The 23,164-nt window shown below is 43.7% G+C and overlaps 1 protein-coding gene across 1 annotated transcript in view; it reads left to right on the forward strand.

Moving 5' to 3' along the window:
* CENPH (centromere protein H) overlaps positions 1–23,164 on the forward strand; it is a 76,320-nt gene that overhangs the window by 18,324 nt on the left and 34,832 nt on the right. The window contains exons 3-6 of the mRNA XM_082242837.1: positions 7,397–7,451; positions 10,856–10,927; positions 11,865–11,921; positions 17,405–17,468. Coding sequence (XP_082098963.1) covers positions 7,397–7,451; positions 10,856–10,927; positions 11,865–11,921; positions 17,405–17,468 — 248 coding nt within the window. The remainder of the gene's footprint in view (positions 1–7,396; positions 7,452–10,855; positions 10,928–11,864; positions 11,922–17,404; positions 17,469–23,164) is intronic.

Genomic DNA, 23,164 nt, shown 5'->3' on the forward strand with positions numbered 1-23,164 from the left:
TTTATTTTGGCTATACCTACAAATTTGAGGGAATTAGGATCCTTCCCATGACAGGTTCTATAGTGAGCAGATAACCTATGATGTATATAGCCTTTTCTGATGTTATATACATGTTTGTGTAACCTGTCACTCAATATTCTGGTAGTCCTGCCAACATATCATTTTTGGCAGGGACATTTCAGGCAATACACTACACGTGTAGATTCACAGAAAATAAATTCATCAATTTGGTAGCCTTTACTTGTGGTGGTAGAGGAAAAATGAGTGTGCTAATTTATCTCTTAAATTGGGGGCACGTCTAAAAAATCTCCGGTTTCTCTGGTAAAGTGGTTTTTAATATTGGATCTGCCTGTGTGATACTCCATTGTTTTTTATTCAACTTTTTAATTTGGTAGTGTTGAACTGAAAAGTTGGTAATAAAGGGGCAAAACACTTTTGCCTCCCGTTGGGTAGTGTTATCTGATGTTAGTAAAGAATCCCTGTTAAGGTGAGCAACCTCTTGATCGTTTGAGCCAAAGAGGTTATGTTGTAACCTTTTTCCAGAAACCTGGTTTTTAAAATAGATACTTGTGAATAATAGTCATCTGTACAATGACAGTTATGTTTCATACGTTAACTGTCCTTTCAGAATATTTTTAAGCCATATAGGGTGGTGGCAACTGTCGAGGGGGATATAACTGTTATGGTCTGTGGACTTAAACAAGGATTTAGTACTGATCCTTCCATTAAAGATGCTTTATTAAACTAAGGTCAAGAAAATAATTTCAACCTTACTATAAGAAAAATATAGCAGGATGTTCAGTGTTCTTATTTAGATCCGACAAACTCTAGGAATTGTCTGATCACCTTTCCACAATAGCAGGGTATCGTCTAAACAGCGCTTGTACAGTATTCGATTATTCCACTGTTTATTGTATGTAGACTCTGATTCCCAATTGGCCATGAAAAGTTTAGCCAAACTCGGGAGTGAATTTGTCCTCCCTGGCTACTCCCTTTGTAGATAATAGGAGCCATTGAACTAACAGTAATTATGTGTCATGGAGAAATTTAGAAGGTTCAAGAAACTCTTGTTATAATCTGGGAATTGTGCTGGTATGTAAATAGCGTTCGACTGCTCTGTAGCCATCGCTATGTGCTATAATAATATAGAACGAGGCCACATCAGCAGTGACTAAAGAGGTATTATCTATCGGGTCTTTACGTTCATTCAGAACCTGTTTAATATCCTTCAGATATGCTGGAGTATGAATTACTGGAGTTTATAAGAAAAAAATCAATCTATTCTCCCACCCTAGCAGTGAGGGAATTAATCCCACTGATTATTGGCCTGCCCGGTGGGTCTAATGAATCTTTATACATTTTTGGAAGAAAATATATGATTGGGATTTTTAGGGCTTTGGGGACCAAATACTCTTAAATTAAAAAAAAAAAATGCCCTGTTCATAACCATATTTCACTAAATTGTTGAGAGTTTTCTTACATTTTGATGTTGGATCTTTTGGAAGGGGAGAATAGGTGGTGGTGGTGGTGTCATTCAACAGGTTTTGCATTTTGTTGATAAAATACGCTATATCAAAAAGGACAATACCTCCACCTTTTGTCTGTGGGTCTGATGACCAGATCTCGTCTTTCTAATATTTTTTTCATTCCCACATCTTCCTTGTTAGTTCGAATCCTTTTTTTAACTTGTAATTTCTCCAAATCTTGCATTCTTTTTCGAGCATAAAAAAGTATAGACACGGGAGATGCAGAAGAGGGGGATGGAGAACAAATAGAAAACAAAAAAAAGACACAAATAAAACCATCTAACCATCAGTTCAGTTGAATCCAGAGGAAGAAAATATACTGACCAAGGGTCTGAAATATGCACCTAAAGCTAGATTAAACAAAAAATTGAGACTTTAATGGACATTCAGAAATTTACTAGACAGATCAGTATTAAAAACATTTCATTCAGAACCCCATCATAAGAAACAACCAGTGCGCTACATTTCAGCACACTACATTGAGAAATACTTCATTATTTATTCCACCTAATAGTGGAAATCATTATGATAATGTTTTTATAGATTTAGTTTTGCAAGATTTGAAGAAATTACAAGTTAAAAAGATTAGAAATAACAAGGAGGACCACATGGGAATGAAATGAAAAAATGATTAGACGAAATCTGGTCATCAGACCCACAGACAAAGATGGATCTATTGTCCTTTTTGACAAAATGTGTTCTATCAACAAAATGCAAAACCTGTTGAATGACCCCACCACCTATTCTCCCCTTCCAAAAGATCCAACATAAAAATTTAAGAAAACTCTGAACCAATTTAGTTAAATAATGGTTATGAATAGGGCATTTTAAATTTAAAAAAAAAAAAGAGCATTTGGTCCCCAAAAAGCCCAATCATATATTTTCTTCCAAATATGTAAAAAAATTCATTCGACCCACCGGGCAGGCCAGCTTTCAGTGGGATTAATTCCCTCACTGCTAGGGTGGGAGAATATATTTTTTTTTTCTTACAAAGTCTAGTAATTCATACTTGTGCATATCTGAAGGATGCTAAACAAGTTCTAAATGCACTTGAAGACCTACTGATAGATAATACCTTTTTAGTCACTGCTGACATGGCCTCGCTCTATACTAATATAGCACATAGCGATGGCTACAGAGCATTTGAACACTATTTACATACCAGCACAATTCTCAGATTACAACAAGAGTTTATCTTGAACCTTCTAAATTTCTCCATGACACATAATTACTGTTGGTTCAATGGCTCCTATTATCTACAGACAAAGGGAGTAGCCATGGGGGCCAAATTTGCTCTGAGTTTGGCTAAACTATTCATGGCCAATTGGGAATCATATACAATAAACAGTGGAATAATCTAATACTGTACAAGCACTATATTGACGATATCCTGCTACTGTGGAATGGCAATGAGACTTCATTATTGGAGTTTGTCGGATCTAAATGAGAAAACTGAACATCCAGCTATCTTTTTCTTATAGTAAAGTTTGAAAGTAATTTTGTTTGACCTTAGTTTAATTATTAATGGAAGGATCAGTACTAAATCCTTCTTTAAGTCCACAGACCATAACAGTTCTATCCCCTCGACCGTTGCCACCACTCTGCATGGCTTAAAATCGTTATTTCAAAGGACAGTTTTTACGTATGAAATGTAACGGTCATTGTACTGATGACAATTATTCACAAGCGTCTATTTAAAAAAAACAGGTTTCTGGAAAAAGGTTCCAACATAACCTCTTTAGATCAAACGATTGAAGAGGTTGCTCACCTTAACAGGGATTCTTTACTAACATCAGATAACACTACCCAATGGGAGACAGAGGTGTTTTTCCCCTTCATTACTAACTTTTCAGTTCAACATTACCAAATTAAAAAGTTGATTAAAAACGATGGAGTATCTTACAGGCGGATCCAATATTAAAAACCACTTTACAGAGAGACCGGAGATATATTTTAGACGTGCCCCCAATTTAAGTGATAAATTATCCCCAAGTGTTGTAAATCCTCCCCCAAACACCTTCCTTTTTACAGAATTAAAAGGTTTCTTTTCCTGTAATAATGCATGATCTGTACTGCTAATACAGTCAGAAAGAAGATCACTAATTCTTCCTCTACCACCACAAGTAAAGACTACCAAATTGATGAATTTATTTCCTGTGAATCTACACATGTAGTGTATTTCCTGAAATGTCCTTGCCAAAAACAATATGTTGGCAGGACTAACAGGAGATTGAGAGACAGGTTACGCAAACATGTATATAATATCAGGAAAGGCTATAGACCTCATAGGTTATCTTTTCACTATAGAACCTGTCATGAGAGGGATCCTAGTTCCCTCAAATTTGTAGGCATAGCCAAGTTCTAAAACCCCATTGGAGGGCATGTCATTGTACTAGAGAGATTTCCAAACTAGAGATGAAATGGTGGTATGAGCTAAAATGTTATATCCCTTTTGAGGTTGAATGTGGAGTGGGATGTCAACTGTTTCATCCATACCCATTGAGTTCGGTGACATCTTAACATCTCATCCAGAAAATTGTTAAATCTACCTCATGTTCCTTGGTATTTGTATTTTATTTTTTTGTATCTTTTTTCATATATTTGCATATTTTGCTCCCCTATATAGATGAGCTTTTATGTGACTATATGCAGTCCTCATATGACACTAGATTCCCGTTTTTGTTTTTAAACGGAGTAGTATATAGATTGTGCTTCATTAAATAGATTTTTGTTTGATATTCTTTAACATTTAACTTTGGCATTTTAGTCGGTTTTATAAATTACCTAACCATAGCGCCGCATTAACCTGAGCTATGAGACTAATCAACCTCCGTTATGGTCTACTAGAAAATGTCGCTGGACCGGATGTCAGGTTGCTGGTTAGCAACAATATGACGCGGACACCGGAAATGACGTCACTGAGATGGCGGCGAAACCGGAAGTGACATTCCGCCGTGTTCAATGTCCCTAATTATGGAAATTTAGCATAAGGTGAGGACTGCATATACATATATATAGGACAACACAGGCTATATTCTCTGAGCTCCTGAAGATGCGCCTGGCACGAAACGGCAGTTGTGCACAGGTATATTCCTGAGGTCCAGCCACCATTCTAGGTTTAGTTTGGCGGCACCTGCAGTAAGTGTATTGTACTCTTTATGGACCTCCCATTATCCTAATTACCAGTTTTTCTGCACATGCACTGGCTTTTAGTTTAAGTGAGTTGTAGTTTTACCGTGTTTTTATTTCATTTGTTTTAATACGTTTTTCGCTTAATTAAATGCTACACTATGATCTATTTCCTTCTCATGCCTGATGATTTATTCCGCTGGACTCTTTGATGGTTTCATCTTAATGTGTGGGAGTGCCACCGGATTGGTCGGTTCTAACAGAGATTTACACATTCATATCCTTACGTGCGATTGCTGTCCTATCACATAGACCACAATAATTTTTGGTGAGTTTGCATTTTAACCATTTGGTGAAGGCAAGACACCACGGGTGACACCTGATGTCATATCGCGCACTGGGCAACTTTGGATTTCCTTTTTTCACGTGAATTATGGACACTTTTATTGTCATTTGAAATTTCCTTTGTTCACCTGGATTCAATTATGGACACTGTATTGTGATTTGAGGTTTATCACTATTGTAGTTTTATAATTTTTTTCGTTTATAGCGCTGCAAGCCCTTTTTCATGTTAAGTTAGAAGTTGATTAGCTATCTTGCACAGCTGGACCAGATTTTGCACTCTAGTTTTAGTAAATTAACCCCAGTGTGTTAATTTTTGATTAGTTTGCAGCACTACCATTTTAATGAGAATTGGGTCTTAACAGAAAAGGTAGTGTAGCTAAACCCAAGAGCAAAAATGTTGCAATTCACAGGTAGATAGGCCCCGTTCACATATCGCGGTTTGGGGTTGCGGGCAGAATTGCTGCGATTCTGCCAGAGATCACAAATCACGCAGAGATTGCTGCACACCATGCAACACACGTTTTGGGTGCCATTATCTCTAAAACAGCACCCCAAATGCAATGTGACTCTGCCATGATTGACTTGTGGCAAATTACAGCTTTCAAAATTTTGTAAAGCTTGTCTGAACAGATGAAGGAGCTTCATTTTGGGTGGCAAATCCACGTACTGCATCCCATTCAAGTGAATTTGCTGGGCCTATGTGACACGCAAAATCACTTAAAAAAAAAAAAGTGTAAACGAAGGATTAGATGTGGTGGCTGCAAAAGGGTTATTCCCCCTTTTTTTTTTTTACCTGGTGGTCCTGCCAGTAGCACCCTTCCTGCTTAAAATGACAACATTCACTTGTTTTTTATGGAAGGGCAGCATTGCCACCCTAGGACATGAAGTTTGTTAGGCTTACAGAGCACCTCCCACACTCCTCCTCTTCGTAATAAAGTTGGGAAGATGTTCTGTAGTCCCAAAACACTTCCGGATAACTTTGCATAAAGTGGTAGTATTCTCTACCACTTCTTCTTTTTTTTTTTTTTATGAGCCCCCTGCAGTGTTATGCCATAATGTGCTAGTATGCAACGCATGCGTGCAGATTATAACCGACCTGCCTTTTAAAATGTAGTCCCTCCAGCACTAAGCTTTTCCCACACCAGCCACTGAAAATGGCCCAAGATCCTGAACCTGGTGATGATCCGGTGAAGATGTTATAATTCTGCTTTAACCTGTACCCACTGGCCATACACATGTAGGTGGTGGGTGGGCTTTAACGTCGAACCACTTCACATATGTGTTCATGGGGAGTGGCTTTTCTATGCTGAGAGAATTGAAATATTATAAATATTAGGATATGAAATAATTTACAAACTCAGGAGACTTGCTAACTAGATACTGCATAATATTTGATTGCCGAGTCTTGTTTCTGATGTTTACAGTTTGACTCAAACATGCATAGGTTACTCTTCTTTAAAACTTAAAAAAAAAACTACTAGATTTCAGCCTTAAGGCAGTGTCACAATCCTGAGCAATTCACACAAAATATATGCTGAAACAATACGTAGGAAGTGATTGCGTGCTATAAAAGGAAAAAAAAAACTCAATCAATAGACTTGGATATTCAGCTGGCGATGTATATGCAAAGCTTTTATAGTGAGCCCTCTTGCACACGGTACTGATGTTTGAGCATCTTCTTTTTTGGACATCATTTCAGGTTTTTGTTTTGCACGTATTTATGCACATTTTGCGTGTAAGATGCATCTGTAGGATAATTTATTTATGCGCCTATTTGTGCGTATTTGCTCATACTGGCACAAAATAGTGATCGGGAATGCAGATTTATCTTCTTTTTTTTTTTTTTTTTACCAAGAATACGCAGCGCTTGTTTAAACTCCTGGTTTAAAAAAAAAAAAAATGCTATACAGTAAGTCCTTGCATTGAGAGTAACTTGGTTTGAGACTGTTTTGCAAGACCAGCAAATTCTTTTTATAAATTTCGACTTGATAAACAAGCGATGTCTTGATATACAAGTAGCGTCACGTCACAACTCTTTACAAAAGTGTAGCCTCTAAGTGTAGCAATATGGTTACATTTAATGAAGGTACAACTTTTAGCAACTCACATGGTTGATGATTAAAACAGGCACATCTAAGTATGCAGGCATCTGTTACTATCGGACACAAAAGCCAGTGGGAGGAACTACTGTGGTATTTCATTCTTTCAGACAGTTAAATGCTTGTTGCAGCTGGGGAGCAGCATTGCGGTTGCATTTCAGGACATGGGCTGCAGGTTTTGCCATTTTATTTCTGTAGTCATTGCCATCTGTTTGACACTGTAGTGACAAGGTCAATTTAATAAAATAACCATTACCCATGAATTCCCTGATTTCTTATTATTAATATTTACTGCAGGTGAAATATCTGTTGATGAAGTTGAGTATATCACTGTGGAGAATCTAAAGGAGGAGTAAGTGTTTTTTTTTTTTTTTTTTCCCCATCCTTGTCTAACTGTATGAAGAGGCAACAATGCCGTCATTGTAAAGTCTAGAATAGGGAAGCTGTATTTACTTCCATCGTGTTTCCCTCCATGCACTTATTATGTCAGCGTTGCCGACCACAAGGTACATGGATCTTTAGTCAAGGTTCTGAAAGGTAACTTCTTATCCTTCACAATCCAGTTTTTCCCTTCAGTCCTCCATATTGCATGTGGAGAAGGAGAAGAAATTGATTGCTTTGGGCATTGTTCCTTTTCAACATTTTATGACCGTTGCTTTCAAATCTAAAAATATGTTAAAGGTACCCTCCAGATAAGAGGAAGATTCAAGTGTTTGTAAACTCTAAAACCATAAATGTATTTTGTGAAACTTGTATATGCCTAGTCTATTTCTTTATTATTTTATTTTATTTTATTTAACCTGTTGTCACCCTACTATGCCTGTTCATAGAGATGCGGTGATGCACAATAAGCCTGTAGTTCCCAGTTGTAGCCTTATATCATGTTGCCAGTTAGTATTACACACGCTACGTACATTGCCCTGGCAAACTTATTGATGGGCGCTCAGGGATGCTGTAGACAGCATCTCAATATGCCTCTTCTCTTCACACTGCAAAGAGTGGAATGGGAAATCAGTCAGCCACCACTTCCCCACAGTAGTGAGCCAGGCACCTAGAGACGCTGGGACCTAAAGACCCTGACACCGCAGCAACATCACTGAGTGACACCACAGTTGCTGTGTTAGATCTGTTTACTGCCCTGGCCATGAACAGCAGTGAAAATGCAGCAGCGATCATATGGCTGAAGAAACAGACTTTGAAAAGGTATTTAGGGAAGTCTTCATGAAGGTTTTATGCAGTATATGATAGGACAGTGATCGTGTATAGCAGGAATTCCCAAACTGTGGGTCGGGACCTGCGTTTGAGTGGGTCGCGCTGAGCAGGATATCACTGAGAGCAGGCCAGCTTAAATTGTTCTGTGCAAACCCGCGCAAATTAGAGAGAGCCAAAGCAGTCAAATTGCAATGGATTCAGGTTTACGGAGGCTGGTCTGCATTTCCCGCGAGGAGGATACTTGCATCAGTGAGTACGTATGTGGGCTGTTATGTAGGATATGTTCATGGGGTGCAGAGCCAGCTCCTCGGTCCTGCTGGAGGCTAGACTGGAGGCGGGATTCTCATAGCTATAGCGGGCAGAGAAAGCAGCCTCAGTGTCATAAGAGGACCAGGTGGCCCGCTGGTGTCAGGAGTTCATGGCAGTTTCTGTGACCCCAGAAGAGCCAGAACACCAAGACCAGCATAGAGCTCCTCATCATCGAGACTCTAGGTGAGGTGTGCTGGGCCCTGGAGAGGGCAAACAGGGGCTTCACCTTCACTGTGGACCACTGGGAGAGGAAGGAGGGTGAGTGCCATATAGCCTGCTGATCACTGTCCTGGGGTGGTTGATTTCTGTCCTCTGCCTGCCTTATACTGTCTATGAGGGTGCTGATTACTTACAACTCCACTTTTACACCACACATGCCACAGGTTTCTGACCCTTCACTTAGAACATCTGGCAAGTGTATTCAATAATAAATAGAAAAGTAGTAAATTGATATTTTTAATTTAACATCCCCCTACCCTTAAAATATGTAGTATTATTATTTGCATTTATATAGCGCCAACAAATTCCGTAGCGCTTTACAATATTCAATTACAAGCAAGTGGGTTCCGAAAAATAACTGTATTCAGAAGTGGGTCTCGGCCCCAAAAAGTTTGGGAAGCCCTGATCTATAGTATTACAGCTAAATGCCTCCAGTATTTTTACATTCACACCTAGCACAGCCTTTGGCCTTTCTGCTATATCCGACCCCCAGCTCACACTACATCCCATTATCAATGGCAGGAGTGATCTGACCCCTTCAGTACACACAGTCATCCTTGTTTTAGCGTTCCTGGAAGAAAACTGTTTCCTCTCCATCACTGGAGGCTTCCTTTGCCCATTCAGCTTTTCACCTTCTGTCTGCCACCTCCTATGTTCATTACCACTTCCCAGCTTGCCTTTGCAGAATGCAAGGGCTCCTTTTTGTTTTCAAGTCAGCAGTACTAGAAAAGCTTGCTATACACAATTAACTTTACAAGAATATGCAATGCACCCATTCTGACCATATGTTCACAGCAGACAAACCACATACTAGGTCGCAGTATGCAGTCAGAAAATACTCGGTTACATTTCCGACACAAAACCCCCAGGTTCTCGCCTTCAGTGTGCCAGTGCTTGAAGCCAGCTCAGACACAAATCAAAGATTCTCTGTCACTGTTCTGTAGCTTATGGATCCAAGGGAGACCTCAGGAGTCTTACCTGACCTCAGTCTGCATAAAGATAACCTGTCATAGTAAATATGATAGTAATATCCTGTTCCAACTTTCAGCCTTTTCCTCTCCTTTCTTACACAACCGGTTTTAAAGCAGTAGTAAACTTTTGTAATTAAAAAAAAATTTCCACCGTGCCAGGCTTCCATCTTCACCCAGGCTTCCTTCATGGTTCATGGACTCTGGGTGTCTGACGTTACTCCCACACATGCACACAGGAGTCACTCTTTACGACACAGACCTCCGTATATGCCGTTCCTACCAGTGATGTCACTGGCTGCTGCTCAGTGGAATATCTCCTAAGTGGTGCATGTTTGGGAGATATTAATTTTACCTACAGGTAAGCTTTATTATAAGCTTCCCTGTAGGTAAAAATGGCAGACACAACTTTACTACCACTTTAACATTGAATGCTATGTAGAGATGCTGCATACCTCCCTGGCCATACAACCCACCCTCATACTTCATACCCTCTACTCCTGCACATACTGCCTGCTGACATGACCTCTGCACTCTTCTCATGCATAGCACACTTTTAATTTCAATACTTGTGAAACAATAAAATCAGAATTAAGTCACCTCCAGGCAAAGATACCTTTTTAGAGGTAGGTCAGCAATTGCAGCATGTATTTTACCCTGGCTTTAAGGAGGCTTTTTTTTTTTTTTTTTTTTTTCCTATTTTGCTTTAAAGGCAAAGTTCCCCTTTAAGTAAAAATCATATAAATGCACATATTTTTGCAAGAAATAATGTCCTTTTTTTTTTTTTTTTACACTGGAGCCTGCACAGTATTGCACCCATGATCAGTGGATTGCGAGTGCAATGTCAGGCTCCCACCAGCTTTCTGCCTGTACCCCCATACAGACTTTCAGTTAGAAATCTGGAGGAAGATAAAAATGAGCTAGCAGTGTACTGATTTGTACACTCATAGTCCATCGAGAACTAATATATCTTTATATTCCAGGCTTTTGTGTTGATGGGAAGTACGTGTTTTCAAAAAAAATCTAACTATTAATGTTTCTTTGACAGAGTTAGACAGTTGGTTCTGGAAATTGAAAATAACAAAGCTTCATATTACAACAAGTCACTGTTAGTGCAAAGGTAAGACCAGCCCTACTATTTATATTGACTGCTCTCCACCTTAAGATCAGGGCTTTTCTGACTTTTTTTTTTTTCGTTGCTTGTTGACATTTAAAAATTAGTATTTTTTGCTAGAAAATTACTAAGAACCCCCAAAAATTTTGTATAATTTTTTTTTTTTTTAAGCAGCGGCCCTAAAGAATAACATGGTGGGTTTTACAATTTTTTTTTTTTTTTATGTCACACAGTGTTTGTGCAACTTTTTTGGAAAAAAATACACTTTAATGAATTTTAATGCATACAAACCCTATATAATACCCAATTTTTTTGTAAAATCTAGGAGTGTGTTTTGTCGAGTATATGGAAACTAATATGTCCCGCTTTAAAATTGTGCACGCTCATTGAATGGCACGTACGGAATTTAAAAATCTCCATAGGCAATGCTTTTAAAAGCCTTTACAGGTTACCAGTTAGCACTACATAGGATGTCTGGTGCTATAATTATTGCTTTTGCTCTGACATTTGCGGAAATGCCTCTTGCGTGGCGCAATTCACCAATGCATAAGCATTTACCTATGGCTGGCTCATGCCTCGTATCCTTACATTGAATGTTTTATTGCCATTCATTTTGCTGCAATGGTTGTTTGAAATTAAGCCTTTGTATTATAGATCTTTTGTATTTAAAAGCCGTTGCTTTAGTCTTTCTTCTGTGTACCAAACTTGTAAAACCAATAAAAATTTATTGGATAAGGTGGTGGCAGGTGTTGAATAGTGACCAGTCATGTCGTGTGTGTGTGTGTGCGTGTGTGTGTATACGGTATATGGTAGGTTACATTGTACAAATATGTTTGGAGATTTATTAATATTTAATAATACTCTATATTCCTGTATATCAAGTTTTAAATCATTTCACATAGAATTGCATTGATAATTTTTCTTTGTTTTGTATGCATACAAGAATGCAGGTATTCTACAGCATTCAGAAGAAGTTACAGGAGAAAAATGCAGATTCAGAGTAAGTTCCTGGTCATTTGTGCACATACGGCAGTTTTTAATAAAAGAAATTCACACATTCTATTAAATTATAATTATAGCTTTTGTGAATTCAAAACAATGAACTTTTTAGCACGGTTCTTTAAAGTAACTGTATCATGAAAAAAGAAAGCAAACTGCTCTCAAGTATAGCATGCACACATCTAGGGCAAGTATCTCCAGGTGACCTTGCATGTCTCCAGCAGCTTTCAAGCACCTCTGTTGCCAAGCCATTCTATGTGATGAATCTTCACTTCCTGAAATTGTCATAGCCGTTCACGACTTTCTGCGTTTCACTCATTCCTATTGGCCAGTGAGGGAGCCCGTCATAATATTGAATCAATCCCTGCTCTGAAAAGCCTGGCAACAAAAGTTGATTTTGTTATTAAAAAGGTTACTAGCAGAAAACGGCCACTGCCTTCTCCATCATTGGTGGGGTCCTCTGATTCAGAGGTTGATATGGTAGCCACGGACACCCCCCTATCTGAGGGGTCGCTGTCCTCGCAGTCGGATGGTGTAGAGGACCTGTTGTCTTCAGCTGCAGCACGGGAACGCGCTTTGGTGGAAGCCCTGGTTATTTCAGTTAGGGAAACTTTTTAAAATGAGCCCACGCCGGCAGGGACACAGGTGGCTTTTGGCTCCCTTTAGACCCAAAAATTGGGCAAGGCTTTCCCTTGTCCCGAGACTTTTCATGATATTGTGAATGACCAATAGCAGCGCATCAAGCACAAGCTAGTGGTGACTAAGTGATTTAAACACCGTTATTCCTTTGCTGAGGCTGTCTCCAACCATTGGGCGGTACCGCCTAAGGTGGACCACCCTGTTTCCAGGTTAAACAAATCTATTATAGTACCTGTGGAAGATTCCCCAGTTTTTACAGATCCAGTGGACAGGTGGGTGGAATCCCTTTCCCACCATCTTCACGTGCTGGTGGGTTCTATTAAACTAGTTTTTGTGTCTGTTTAGTATCAGACAGTTGCGGAATGGATTAGGGTTCTGAAAGGGAACTTGGACCCTGACATAGTTCCCCTGGAACTTATGGACCAGATGGCTCAGGCCCTGGTGTTCCTGTGTGATGCGTCCCTGGATGCAGCTCACCTGGTGGCCAGAGTTTCGGCTGTGGTGATTGCCCTACGGCGCATGGTTTGGCTGAAGAGCTGGTCGGCTGACCAGGCTTCCAGAAAAGCCCGGACAGATCTTCCTTTTCTGGGAGAGCGTTTGTTTGGCGACTCATTGGATGAGTTAATCAAAGGTCTGGCTGGTGGGAAGAGTACTCTTCTTCCTCAATCCTCCAAAGGTAAACCACCCTGTACTAAGCGGGGGGGCCTTCCTTTACCACTCATAGGCGTTTTTTTTGTGTCTCTGGGCGCAAGAAAAATGTAAGCCATTCAGAGCTTCTGGAGGGACTAGGAAGCACTAGGGCAAGCCCAAGGCCATTACGCCCCGGTTCCACGGACAAGTCCTCTTCTGCATTAGGGAGCGCCCTCACCCGCTTTTGGGGTGGGGGGACGTCTGCGCTTCTTTCAGGAACCCTGGACTCCCTTAATTCAAGATAAATGTGTTCACAAACTGATTTGTTCTGGGTACAAGATCGAATTTTGGTCCCAGCCGGGGGACAGGTTCTTTCAGACAAATCTTCACCTGTCTGCGGAGCGTTTGAAAGATCTCCGGCGGACTGTGCAGGATCTCCTGGCTCAAGAAGTGATTGTGACGGTACCTCTGCAGTAACGCTCTCAAGGTTTCTATTCAAACCTGTTTACAGTTCCCAGAAAAGAGGGCAAGGTGTGTCCAATCCTGGATCTCAAGGCTCTGAACAGCTTTGTGCGGGTGCAGAAGTTTCGAACGGAGTCAATTTGGTCGGTGGTTGTATCTCTAAATCAGAGATTTTCTGGCCTCCATCAGTATCAAAGATGCGTATCTGCACGTTCCCATATTCGGGGGACATCAGCGGTTCCTCCGCTTTGTGATGGAAGAGTAGCATTTTTGATTTGGGAGTTACCCTTTGGTCTTGTCTCCACTACCAGAGTTTTTACCAAGGTCCTGGCCCCAGTGCTGTCCTTGTTAAATCAGAGAGGAATTTCAATTTTGGGATATCTGCACGATCTCCCGTTGCGAGCAGACTCTTTCGGATCTGTTGGGCAACATCTCATTTACGGTTCAGACCCTTCAGGAATTCGGGTGGATGATCAATTTCAAAAAGTCTGCTCTGACGACATCCTTCCGGGTCACTTATCTGGGGCTGACTCTCGACTCTGCCCTGGCAAGGGTCTTCTCCCCTTGGACAAGCTTCAGAAGTTGCAAAGAGCAATCAGGTTGCTGATGGAAACCGATCTTCCTTGCGGGCTTGCATGAGGGTCTTGGGCCTAATGGTTTCGACCTTCGAGGCGGTCCCGTTTGCTCAGTCTCATTCAAGGCCTTTGCAGAAAGCGATTTATGGTGAAATGGAACAGGGACCCTCAGTCATTAGACCAAAAGATTTGTTTGAGCTATCTCACAAAGGTGGCTCTATCCTGGTGGCTCCAGTCATCTGCCTTGTGTCAGGGTAAGTCCTTCCTGCCACTGTTCTGGTTGGTGGTCACCATGGACGCCAGCCTGTCAGGCAGGGGTGGAGTGCTGGGGAAGCTCTGTGCCCAGGGGACTTCGTCTACAGTCTTCCTTGCCGATCAATATTCTGGAGCTCAGAGCGATCAAGCTTTGCCTGTTTCACTGGACAAGTCTGCTACGCAGGTCCCCGGTTCGGATTCAATCGGACAATGCCACGGCTGTGGTTTACCTCAATCATCAAGGGACACCAAGAGTGTCCTGGCGGCCACGGAGATGGCCGAGATTCTGGTATGGCCGGAAGTTAATGTTCTGGCTCTTTCCGCAGTCCACATTCTGGTTGTGGAGAATTGGCAAGCAGACTACCTGAGTCGTCAGGTACTGGATCAAGGGGAATGGTCCCTTCATCCGGAGGTGTTTCATCTCCTGTGTGTCCGTTGGAGGACTCCGAAGATGGATCTGTTTGCGTCTCACCTCATCAGAAAAGTCCAGCAGTTTGTGGCCAGGTCTCGAGATCCTCTGGCCGACTTCACAGATGCTCTGGTGGCGGTGAAAGGCATTCCGGTTGTTCTGGTGGCACCACACTGGCCTCGTTGGTCTTGGTACGCAGACCTGCTAAAAATGGTCGTAGTTCCTCTGTGAAGACTTCCTCTGTGGGAAGATGTGCTGTCTCAGGGACCGATCTTCCATCCTGCTTTACGGTCGCTGGCTTTAACGGCTTGGCTGTTGCAAGCCAGGTGTTGAGAGAGAGAGAGGTCTTTCTGACTCTGTGATTCCTACGCTGTTGAAGGCTAGGAAGGTGACTTCATGGAAGATATATCCTCGTACGTGGAAATCATACATTTCGTGGTGTGAATCGCTGCAGCTGCACCCTCACTTTTCTATAGCTAGGGTTTTGGCATTTTTACAGAAAAGGGTTGAGCAGCGGTTGGCTTTGGGCACTATCAAGAGCTAAGTGTCGGCCTTGGCTATTTATTTCCAATGTCCATTGGCTACTAATGCTCTGATTCACACTTTTTTATTTCAGGAGGTGCGTCATCTGACTCCTCCGGGTACATCCCCATTGCCTCCGTGGGATCTCAATCTAGTTTTGTCTGTCCTTCAAAAGCCTCCTTTTGAGAACATTAGGGTGATTTCTCTGCTTTCTTTTTCACAAAAGGTTGCCTTTCTGGTGGCTATTACTTCTGCTCGCAGAGTCTCTGAGTTGGTGGCGCTGTCCTGTCGTTCGCCTTATTTGGTGGTCCACAGCCATAGTGGTACTCCGACCTAAACCTTATTTCCTCCCTAAGGTGGTGTTAGATTTTCATCTCAATGAAGACCTTGTGTTGCCTTCCTTATGTCCTAAGCCTAAGCATCCCAAGGAAATTGCCTTGCACTCTCTGAATGTGGTTCGGGCAATAAGGATTTTTCTGATGGGTTACTGAGTCTTTTAAGAGATCGGACTCTCTCTTTGTGCTTACTGAAGGATCTTGGAAAGATTTGGCTGCGTCTGCTGCGACCATATCCAGATGGATCAAGCAGACGGTTGTTCAGGCTTATTCACTCAAGGGTCAGGTTCCTCCTTTCCTTGTGAAGGCTCATTCTACTAGAGCGCTGAGTGCTTTTCACCATTAGGCAGCGACTTTGTCGCCTGTGCACGCATTTACAAAATTCTACTAGGTTGATTTGTTGGCATCTTTGGATGCTTCCTTTGGCCGCAATGTTTTGCAGGCTGCTATTTCATAAGAGACTAGTTTATTTCTTTTAGGGTTTTTTTTTCTCCTGGGTGAGCTCCTTTTCTTGGTTGAGCTTCAGCTTACCCAGTTGACTAAGTTTAGCCTTGGAGTTTACGTTCCAATCTGGTTGCGTTCTTCCCACCCCTCATGCCTACACTGCTTTGGGATGTCCCAATGGATAAGAAGTATGAAAGCTGCGTCTGTCAATGGACAATAGAGAACTGGATTTTTGTAAGAACTTACCTTAAAATCTTTTTCTCTGAAGTACATTGACAGACGCAGCACCCGCCCCTCTGATATGGGGATAGTTTTTGCATCTTTTTCACTGCTTACAATGAAACTGGTTTTCTGGAGCAGAGGGTGTGTGGGTAATGCATAGGACAGCCCCGTGGGCATGTAGAATTATTTTTTTCCTTTCTAGAACTACTCCTGCAAGGGGCAGCATAACCCAATAGATAATGATGAGAGCTGCATCTGTAAATGGACTTCAGAGAAAAGGATTTTACAGTAAGTTCTTACAAAAATCCAGTTTTTGCCTTTTGTGTATACATTTAACACTTCTAGAAGGTGATCGAGCTTTTGCCTGGCATATATGCGCAGTGATGGATTTGTCTGTGGGGTTTATTTACTAAAACTGGAGAGTGCAAAATCTGATGTAGCTGTGCACAGAAACCAATTTACTTCCAGGTTTCTATTTTTTTTTTTTTTTTACAAAGATTCATTGAACAAGCTGAAGATAGAAGTTGATTGGCTACCATGAACAGCTGCACCAGGTTCTGAGTGCTCCTATTTTAGTAAATCCCCCCCACCCCCTGTGTCTCAAATACGTCTATCACCCAAGAGACTCTAATAAAGGTTTAACCATTTCTAGGTTTCAGGTCCAACTCCTTCCAACTAATTGTCCAATGCCAAAAATGTTATGAGCAGGAGAAGCTTATCATTTATAAGCTGAATATGGGTGAGGCCTAGTGATAGAAATCGAAGGGCATGTTCCAGACTTGTTCAGATCTTCATGTGCTGTGGGTAATGGGAGTCAGGGCATCATTACTGTCAGATATAGAATATGACTGCATGGAAATGTGGCTGGGCCAGAGCTGCTATGGGCAAGCAACAGTTGAGGATAATGGGTATAAGTGGCAAAAGCAAGTCAGATTTTCTGTGTTAAACATTCCTAATAATGTCAGTGATTGGATGTTTGATTTTATTTCAGGGTATTAACAAAAATCATGAATCACAGTGTGGCTGTTGCTTCTCTGATACTTAAGGAACAGAGGGTAAGTTACTCCAGTTTGGTCTACATGAGGCTCAGAAAGTAGGCTTTTATTCCCTCCAATCCTATGTAGTGATGATCAAATCAGGAATATTGCCATTTGCCAGAAAAAGGGGAGAAATTTCCAAATCCCAGGGCTTATGTACATCACAAATAAATAATTAACAGTGCTTGCTAAATTTATAAATAAATATATGCAATGGGGGGCTTGGCCTGGACGGCGATGGGGTAGGACGCACGTGAGCTCTGCTCCGCTCTCACCAACTCTTCCCTCTAATATCCGGGGTGTTCCACCGCTCCTTCTCTGCCTGAAACTTACCGCACCTGTGCCGTAGGTCCACCGCAGCATGTCGCTGCCTCGCACTAAATCCTCTGCTGTCCCTGCCCTAGACAAATTTAGGAGACAACAGCCGCTTCCCCCTGAGCAAGATGGCGCCGCCACCTCTGAGGCCTCCACAACTGCCGACACTGCAAAGGTCCTGGAAGCGATCGCCACCTGTCAGACCACACTGACCAGCAAAATTGATGAGGTAAAGATCGACATATCCCTCATTAGACAGGACATGGCCAGACTTGAGGACCGGGTGGCACAGACAGAGACCAGGCTAGGCCGCGCTGAGGACACTATCCACCCATTACAACACACCACTGAAACACTCCAGAGGCAGCTGCAGCAGCTCTCCCAGAAGCAAGATGACATGGAGAACAGGGCCAGGCGCTACAATGTTCGTTTTATAGGGTTGCCTGAGGGTGCTGAAGGTCCAGACCCGGCTACTTTCCTTAAAACCCTGCTCACTTCTACATATGGGAGAGAAGCCTTTTCTACCACCTTTACTGTGAAAGGGGCCCACCGCATGCCTGCCCTCCGCCCCCCCCCCCCCGGAGGGGGCTGCTCCCAGAACTTTTATTGCCAAGTTCCTCAACTACCGGGACTAAATCCTACGCCTCACCAGGGAGCGGGGTAATATCCCCTATCACAACGTTCACATTATGGCCTTCCCGGATTTTTCGGCGGAGGTTCAGAAACTGAGATCCCGCTTCACAGATGTCAAACGCTGCCTGCGCCTACACCACTTGAAATACGCCATGCTCTTCCCTGCACGCCTTTGGGTGGTATGTGATGACCGTGCGCATTTCTTTGAAGATGCCGACCAGGCCTTCATGTGGCTGGATCAACAAGCTGCGGGTGGGAACCGTCCTGCCTAACACCTGTTTTTGTGCCCTCATTCTTCGTTACTTTCATTCCACTACTGTCCCCTCTCAGGGGCTGATGCCAGGCCAGACATAGTTCTCTTACGGATCACTGGGAACTCTCCTATACATTCCCCCTCCTGCACATTGCCCATGGCACCCGCCTGGGACTCCTGACATCCCCGGATCTGACACCCCATCCCTTTTTGCCCCTGGTTGTCTAGCCCTTGCTGTGCTCCTGTACCTGGCTGTCTGGCCCCCCGGGGGCAGTGTGTGCCCGCCCCTTCCTTTTTCCCCCCTTTTTTTTTTATTTTTCCCAGGTGAACACCCAATTTTTTTCCCTTACTAACTTGAGAGATGACTATGGTCGCAGACTGACGCAGGTCACTGCACCACCTTGCTCGGATTTTGTATCCAGTCCTACCCTTTTTTTGTTGACCCACCAGCGATAGTTCACCCCTGTTCAACTTTTCCTGTGCAGATGTGTCTGGAACTATTTTTTTCATTTATTGAGCCTAGGATGCGTCTCCTGTGCCTCTGACTTTTTTACCCCCCTTTTTTTGGTATGTGTCATGGCACGTGTGCACAGAGTTTGGGATACATGCTCCTGCCGAGTTTGAACGACAGAGAGCCGGGTGGGGGGAGGGTTGTTTTGATGGGGTTATTGTTGGGTTTTTTCCTTTTACAACATGTGTGCTTCTACCAGGGTTCGTACGGTCATGAAAATCCTGGAAAAGTCATGGGATTTTGACATGACACTTTCCAGGCCTGGAAAAGTCATGGAAAAGTGTTGTGCAACTTTTTAATTTTGTCTCTGGGCCCCCTGTATTCTGTGGGAGCGGGGGACAGTAAGTGGACTATTTTCTCTGTTTCGGGTTTAGGCGGATTAATCAGCCGCAGCGCTGAAGCCTGATCACTGGTCTCTTCAATATGAATAGACCGTGACAGGCTGGGAACCCTGCGGTGGATTGATTCGCTGAAACCTGAAACTGAGAAATCGTGCATTCACTGTCCCGCTCTCAGGGACGTACGAGGGGCGTGCACTGGGGGGTGTCAGGCCAACTGCTTCTCTCCCGTACTGTGGTATGTGCTATGGAATGTAAAAGCCGACTGCCCGTACTGTGGTATGTGCTATGGAATGCGACTGCCCGTACTGTGGTATGTGCTATGGAATGCGACTGCCCGTACTGTGGTATGTGCTATGGAATGCGACTGCCCGTACTGTGGTATGTGCTATGGAATGCGACTGCCCGTACTGTGGTATGTGCTATGGAATGCGACTGCCCGTACTGTGGTATGTGCTATGGAATGGGACTGCCCGTACTGTGGTATGTGCTATGGAATGCGACTGCCCGTACTGTGGTATGTGCTATGGAATGCGACTGCCCGTACTGTGGTATGTGATATGGAATGTAAAAGCCGACTGCCCGTACTGTGGTATGTGCTATGGAATGTAAAAGCCGACTGCCCGTACTGTGGTATGTGCTATGGAATGCGACTGCCCGTACTGTGGTATGTGATATGGAATGCGACTGCCTGTACTGTGGTATGTGCTATGGAATGCGACTGCCCGTACTGTGGTATGTGCTATGGAATGCGACTGCCCCTACTGTGGTATGTGATATGGAATGAGACTGCCCCTACTGTGGTATGTGATATGGAATGTAAAAGCCGACTGCCTGTACTGTGGTATGTGTTGTGGAATGTGGAAGCAGACTGCCCCTGTTGTGGAATGTGCTGTGGAATGTGCCTTGGAATGTAGAAGCCGACATGGGGGGGAAAAAAGTCATTTTCTGTTTTGGTGCTCTTTTAGCCCTCCCTGCTCTTAGCCCCCTCCGTGCTCTTATTCTGGCTCCCCCAGTGCTCTTTACCCCCCTGTGCTCCCTCCTCAGAGATTTCCTGTCCCCCCCCCCCCCCAGACAGTGCTCTCCACTCCCCTGTGCCTTCCAACCCCCCTGCAATGCTTTCCAAACCCCCCCTTAATTCTCTCTATTCCCCCCCCCCCCCCCCATGCCCTTCAGCTCCTCCAGTGCTCTCTGCTTCCCCTGTGCTCTCCGGCCCCCCCTAGTGCTCTTCTATCTTCTATCATGTCCGCAGTCTCTGACCTTCTCTATTATCATGTCCACAGTCTCTGACCATCTCCTGTATCATGTCCGCAGTCTCTGACCATCTCTTCTACCATGTCCGCAGTCTCTGACCATCTCTTCTACCATGTCCGCAGTCTCTGACCATCTCTTCTACCATGTCCGCAGTCTCTGACCATCTCTTCTACCATGTCCGCAGTCTCTGACCATCTCTTCTACCATGTCCGCAGCCTTTGACCACCTCCTGTATCATGTCCGCAGCCTTTGACCACCTCCTGTATCATGTCCGCAGCCTTTGACCACCTCCTGTATCATGTCCGCAGCCTTTGACCACCTCCTGTATCATGTCCGCAGCCTCTAGCCACCTCCTGTACCATGTCCACAGCCTTTGAAAATCTCCTGTACCATGTCCGCATCCTCTGACCACCTCCTGTATCATGTCCGCAGCCTCTAACCACCTCCTGTAACATGTCCACAGCCTTTGAAAATCTCCTGTACCATGTCCAAAGCCTTTGACCACCTCCTGTACCATGTCCACATGTCTAACCATCTCTTCTATCATGTCCGTAATCTCTGACCATCTCTTGTCTTTTATCATGTCTGGAGAGGAGTCAAAAGTGGGAGTGCTGTCGGGATGGGGATCACAGGAGAAGTCAGACATGTGTGGACTGGGGAGAGGAAACTACAGGATAAAACCAGAGCATGGTGCACCTAAGAGGAGGTCAGTGACAGTGCTGCCCGGCCAGTCTGAGGGGGGGTCACTGATGTAAGGGGGCACTATTATAAAGGTTCCTCCTTATATCAGGACCCCCCCTCCCTTCCTTAGTGCATTCTCTCTGTGCAAAGTGGTCTCTGGTCACCAGAGTCCCCCCTACATCAGAGTTCTCAGCTTTTTCACCCGTGCGCCTGAAGTGACACCCGCTCCCAGCTGTGGCAGTGGTGCTTCCATCTCATCCACTGTAAAACAAGGGACCATTTTGAGTCGCGCTGTATCCAGAAACGAAACCCTAACTGCAGAGGTACTGTACACTACAAAAATTGTCATTTATTTTAGTGAAAATATGCTGGGTGTTACATGGATTTTCTTCTTATTTAACATGTATACATAGACATTTCATGAAACTTTAGGTCATGAATATTTACGTGAAGTCATGGAAAAGTCATGGAATTTTCTTGGTAAAAATGTGTATGAACCCTGTTCTACTATGTTCTCTGTTTTGGTGCATTTTAATTGATGATTTGTTTTCTCATTTGCTGATTGTTTTTTTGCTAAGTAGCTCTGCTCACGAACCTGCCTTGGGGCCATCCGCTGTGATGCCTCCTCTTAATTACACCGCCTTCCTCCTATGGCCCCCGTAAAATTTGTTACCTGGAATGTCCGTGGCCTTGGGGATAAGTTGAAGCGCTTGGCTGTCTTTGCCTGCCTCAAGTACTACAGGGCGGATGTGGCGGTGCTGCTTGAGACCCATGCCACTGACTCCCTAAGACCCATGCCACTGACTCCCTATGCCATGCCCTGAGGAGACCTTGGATCGGGTGGGCTTTCCACGCTTCTCACAGCTCTCACTCACGTGGCGTCTCGGTCCTTATTGCTAAGTCCGCCTAGGCCTCCATTAGTGATGTATGCACGGACCCCCAGGGCAGGTTTGTTTTCCTCCATTTGCTTATGTATGCTAAACCTTATTTGATTCTTGCCTGCTTCATACCCCCCCCCCCCCACCCCCATATAATGCTAGATGTAGTGTCTGAGGGTCTTTAATTTATGGCTCAGCACCCTACTGTCCCAGTTGTGTGGCTTGGGGACTTTAACATGGTCCTCAACCCATCCCTGGTTCGTATGCATGTACCCGCCTCTCTCTCCCTGCCTGATACCACTAGACTTGGCTGTCTGCTCACTGAATTTGCATTGGTAGATGCCTGGCGATATCAACACCCCCTCACTAGGGCTTACTCCTGCTTCTCCGCCACGCATTCGACCATGTTGCGCATTGACCTTATCCTACTTTCCGCCTCCCTCCTCCCCATGTTAGTGGGTTCAGGATTTGAGCCCAGGTCCCTATCGAATCACGCCCCATGCTGGGTGACCCTGTCCCTCTCCCCCTAGGTAGTGCCTCGTCCCTGGCGACTCCACCCGTTTTGGCTGAAGGCTCTGGTGGAACAAGAGGACCTCCCCCGAGAGTGGGGGTTCTTCTTCACCACTAACCGTGGCTCCGTGAGCGCGACCTCTGTTTGGAAAATGTTTAAGCTGCATGTCCGCTCTGTCCTCTCTCACCGCATTAATCAAATAAAATCATCCTATAAAGCCATTCTCCAATGCTCTGTCTCCCAACTTGCCTCGGCCACTGACTCGTTTGTTCGGGACCCCTTTCCCTCTAATCTCTCGACCCTTAAGTCCCTCACTCACACCGTACATCAGCTTCACTAT

This window comes from Pelophylax lessonae (assembly GCF_965119305.1).
Source record: "Pelophylax lessonae genome assembly, chromosome: 1".
NCBI lineage: Eukaryota > Metazoa > Chordata > Amphibia > Anura > Ranidae > Pelophylax > Pelophylax lessonae.